Source organism: Achroia grisella, unplaced genomic scaffold (assembly GCF_030625045.1).
Source record: "Achroia grisella isolate CSIRO2021 unplaced genomic scaffold, CSIRO_AGI_Agris_v1 utg2183, whole genome shotgun sequence".
NCBI classification, from domain to species: Eukaryota; Metazoa; Arthropoda; class Insecta; order Lepidoptera; family Pyralidae; genus Achroia; species Achroia grisella.
In genome coordinates this window covers 591,233-596,058 of record NW_026712719.1, presented here as the reverse complement: position 1 = coordinate 596,058, position 4,826 = coordinate 591,233, and the positions used below count along the sequence as shown (strand labels likewise).

Here is a 4,826-nt window from a genome sequence, read left to right as displayed (position 1 = left end):
AGGGAGAGAAACCGGCGTACAATGCGGGCAGAATCTAAGAGCACCGCTTTCTGCATCTTTCCCGGGAGTGAGCCGCCCCGGAATCCCAACCGTCTGAGATGTTGTTCCAGACTGGTTGGGATAATTTTTTTTTTTTATATATATATTATATATCTCCATTTGATGGGGTAATAGACTGATCATTATTATTATTATTATTATTTTTTTATATTATTTTTTGTCGACTTTCGCCGGTAATCTTGGTATGTACGGGCCTAAGCCAAGTACGTAACAATGTTCTATTTCAGGTGGATATACCATAATACAAATGTAGGCCTAATCTGTCTGTAGAAACTTTCTAACAATGCGGCATGTATTTAGAACTACAGCCTTCTGTAGTTGGCAGTATATATTAGGAGGCAAGTTCAGGGTATTTAGTGACTGATGCATGTGTTTCGGTATGACACCTGTAGTTGGGACTATTGTTACTTTTTGTAAGTTCCAGAGTCGGGTTATTTCTGTTTGTAATTCTTTATATTTTGTTATTTTTTCGGATATCGTATTTTGCAGGTTGTGTGTGTTGGGGACAGCGATATCAATCAGGTATCCAGTTTTGTTGGTTTTGTTTATTAGTGTAATGTCTGGCCTATTGTAATGTGTGGTTCGATCTGTGAGAATAGCACGATCAAAGTAGAGTTTAGCTGTAGAGTTCTCTAATTCAGGTTCGCTTTCAGGATTGTATTTATAGTATGGTTGTAGGGAAGTTTATTATTATTATTATTATTATATTAATAATAATAATTATTATTATTACTTAAAAATTCTTACGTAGTAATTTTATTGCGGGTACACAGTCCCCTTAAAGCTTTCACTCTCTCTATTAGCGTACTCACTATATGCCAACACGTTTTAAATGTAAATGAGTGTTTTTGTAGAAAAACGGTGAAATTTTTGTGCACATTAAGTTTAATGTAGAAATGCGTGGAACGCGATGCCCCAACAAAAGACTCAATAACTGTTCCCTAACACATACATTAGTCACAGAAATGTTTAGGCCGACACGAATTCGTTCAGCTACTGAAAACAAAAGGATACTTTCTTCTATTTAACAATTTACATGCTGTACCTACGAGATGAAATCTTATTTAACAACGTGGTCTTGACTCGGACGGGACGAACCCGGAAACTTAAATATAAAAAAAAAAAAAATAAAAAAAAGAAGTGACCATAAAGCGCGGGAATTATATTTTTAATATTATAATGTTGAAGGTTGTTTTAATAATGTTCATGATGGTTGTGTTTTGTTATTGTTTGGATAATAATAATTTGGAAGCTACAGAAGCTAGGGCTAAGAAGAAAAAGAATAGTGCAAGGCTGTGGGGTGAGTCTACCAATTCTGGTACCAATATATCCGTCATACTCGTATAATCCGTCATACTCGTGACTTATCTTGTGAATAGACTATTATTTATTTATTTATTTATTTAAGCTTTGCATTCCATAATTTTACAGTAAATAGATAGACAGGTACATTTCAAAGTAGGTTAATTATGGACCCCGTTGGGCACAGCAAGCGGAAGAGAAGAGAGGAGGACGAGTTATTTTTTATATAATATATAATAATAATAAAAAAATAGTAATAATAATTAATAATTTGAAATTGTATATATTTAATTACTAAAATTGTATAATAACATTTTTTAATCAATAATGTCTTGAGATTTCTTATAAATATTTTATCATTTTTTATCTCTTTTAAAGAAAGTGGTAAATGGTTATATATGTTTATGGATGATTATTAGCTTTTGCAATAGCATCTATTCTCCCAAATTTTAATTAAAAAATGAGTCTGTATTATTAAACATGTATAACATTTATTTAAAAAGAATACAAGCTGAGTTTCTTGTCAGTTCTTCTCGTCTCGAATCATTCCGAACTGACGGTAGATTTGACATATCATAGGAGTCTGTAATAGACCTACATGAATAAAGATATCTTGAATTTTGAATAGAAATATTTCTATTTACTCTAACTAATTTAAATTTAAATATTTTTATTTTATTTGTTTTCTCTCACACTTTCTAAATGTCTGTGGTTATAGATCTAAATTATTTGTTATCTGTACGGCAGTCAAAATGCTAAACAGAGTCTGTTATCTATAATAGACGACTAGCTGTACATGCGACTTCGTCCGCGTGGAATTTAACGTTATTTTTCTAAACTAAAGAAATTTTTCTAAATTAAAAGTAAACCTAAGTTACTCCTTATTACATCAGCTATCTGCCAAAAATGTCCCGTCAAAATCGGTCCAGCCATTTAAGACATTAGCCGGAACAAACAGACAGACAGACAAATATTGTAAAAAATGTTATTTTTTTGTATGTACCGTACTCATATTCATATGCATGTAGTAAAAAACGATTATTTCTATATTACAAACAGACACTCCAATTTTATTTATATGTATAGGTAACTTCTATTGATTTATATGATGTATACAAATATATTTTTACTGTAGCTACTTATCTAGTATAATTAATTTAACATTTTTACAAAGATACATTTATTTAAGAAGATACCTGCTTGGGTTTATTTCTAATTATACCATATATGCTATTCTTATGCATAAGCTATATTACTGTAAAGTTTCATCTAAACCCGTTCAGTTGTTTTTGCGTGAAAAAGTATTAAACATCCATACTAACAAACTTTCGCGTATGTAATATTACTAGCTATACTCCGGCTTCGCACGGGTATACATGTATTATATATATATAAATCTTCCTCTTGAATCACTCTATGTATTAAAAAAAACCGCTTCAGAATCCGTTGCGTAATTAAAGATTTAAGCATACATAGGGACAGACAGCGACAGCGACTTTGTTTTATACTATGTAATGATGTTTAATAAAAAAAAAATATTTTCTGTTACAGCCATGATCCTTCTCTTCGTGTTCTCAAAAGTAGCAGCTCTCAAAGTGGCCACCTTCTTTATTTTCATGGCGTTCTTCCAGAAAGCATTCTATATCGTGGGTTTACTGCTTAATTTCTTCTTGAAGAGCAAGGTACCAAAACCCCAACCGGTTTACGGAGCACCCCAAGATTATAACACAGTGGGCTACAGTTATGGACCTCCTGAACAAGAGGCCTTCCCGAGTCAAGAGCCAGGTATACCGGGCATTTCGGATCTCGGCGGCTCTTTAAATTGGTTGCTTAATAAAAACCAATAGTAGCACTAATTAGTATAATTAAATTATTTATTTATTGCTTAAAACTTTCTTATGAGTTTTATTTTATTACTTAACCAATTAATTAATATGCTTTTATGTATAACTCCCGGCTGTGCATGGGTGAATTACAAATATTTGAATTTCGCAGTTTATTCTGTACTATGAAACAAAATATTATACACATAAACCTTTCTCTTGAATTAGTCTGTCTATTGCTGATAACTGCATTAAAATCCGTTGCGTAATTTAAAAGATATAAGGACAGACAGACAGCGGGGGCGATTGCTAAAAAAACGATTTACTGATTTAAGCTAACTCTATTTTAAATTTTGGAAAACAGAAATGGAAATAAACTTATGTTTTACGATGGATATTCTTAGGAGCGATCCCTCTTATTAAATTGTAATTGATTAACTTGCTTAGATTACAGCTGTTTATTTTCAAGCTGAATACAGTAAGTAAAATGAATAATAATTTAATAATAATAATTATTATTATTATTATTAATATCATCATCACCTTCTTCCTTATCCCATTTATTTGTGGTTGCCGTAATATGTTTTCTCTTCCATTCAACCCTGTTCGCAGTCATCTCGTTATTTATTTATTTAATTCAGGCCACATGGCCCATATTATAAATACCTTATAGACTAACATACATAAGAAATAATAATAAAATATGTAAATAAAATTGTCTCTATGGTCACGGCACTGACGACGGCAATCTGTCACGGTAGCGCCAATAGACCACCCCCTTCGGCCAGTAGTCCTCCTTCATGAAGGTGGGCAGCATGTTGGTGGGGACCAGGGCCACGAACGCTTTGAACCTATTTACTCCCTTTGTCAGCATATCATCTTTCACATAGTCTATCCATCTCTTTTTCGGCCTTCCTCTGCCTATATCCACATTCATATATAACAGCTTCCTTAAAATATTGTTTCCGTTCCTCCTCAGAATTAAATAGTATGTCCCCATGACATATGATATAGTTTTTTGAAATTTTGTTAGGCAATTCATTTCTGAATGAACCTTAGGACAGGTACGAACCGTTTGTAATATGTAAGAGTACAAAAATAATTGTTGTTTTTTTTTATTTTCTAAGCAATTTCTTCATATTTTATCACCGTTTTAACCTTCTCTGGACTTCCACGAATAATTCAATACTAAAATTAGCCGAATTCTTTGATTTTGATTCGATTCGATTGAATTTGATTCGATTGAACCGTGCTCGAGTTTTACTCGAGCACGGTTCAATCGAAACAGACTAACGAACATCAAAAAAATTTTGTTTTTATTATTTTCTAAGCAATTTCTTCATCTTTAATCAACGTTTAAAACTTCCCTGGGGGGGGGGGGGGGGAGGGGATTGTTAGTAATGTGGACCCATGACCCCATTACTAGCAATGTACCATGTCAGGTTGACCTCCACGCGGTTCCCACTGGAAACAATCGTAATAAATTCTTGTTGAATTTGTCACAATGGGCTAACTGACCTGACCTCATGTTCATCTTATCATCCTCCACTGGTGCCCCACCAGCGTAAACCATTAGCGCAGGCGGGTGCACCATTCCATTATCGGATGACAAGAAAAAAAAAACTTTCCTGGATTTCAATG

The 4,826-nt window shown here is 33.2% G+C and overlaps 1 protein-coding gene across 1 annotated transcript; it reads left to right on the top strand.

Moving 5' to 3' along the window:
- The first annotated feature begins 1,239 nt into the window (after positions 1 to 1,239).
- Positions 1,240 to 3,209, top strand: LOC131842429 (uncharacterized). Its single transcript, XM_059190961.1, has 2 exons — positions 1,240 to 1,360; positions 2,914 to 3,209. Exons 1-2 carry the CDS (start codon positions 1,240 to 1,242, stop codon positions 3,207 to 3,209), a joined length of 417 nt encoding a protein of 138 aa, XP_059046944.1.
- The last annotated feature ends 1,617 nt before the right edge of the window (positions 3,210 to 4,826 follow it).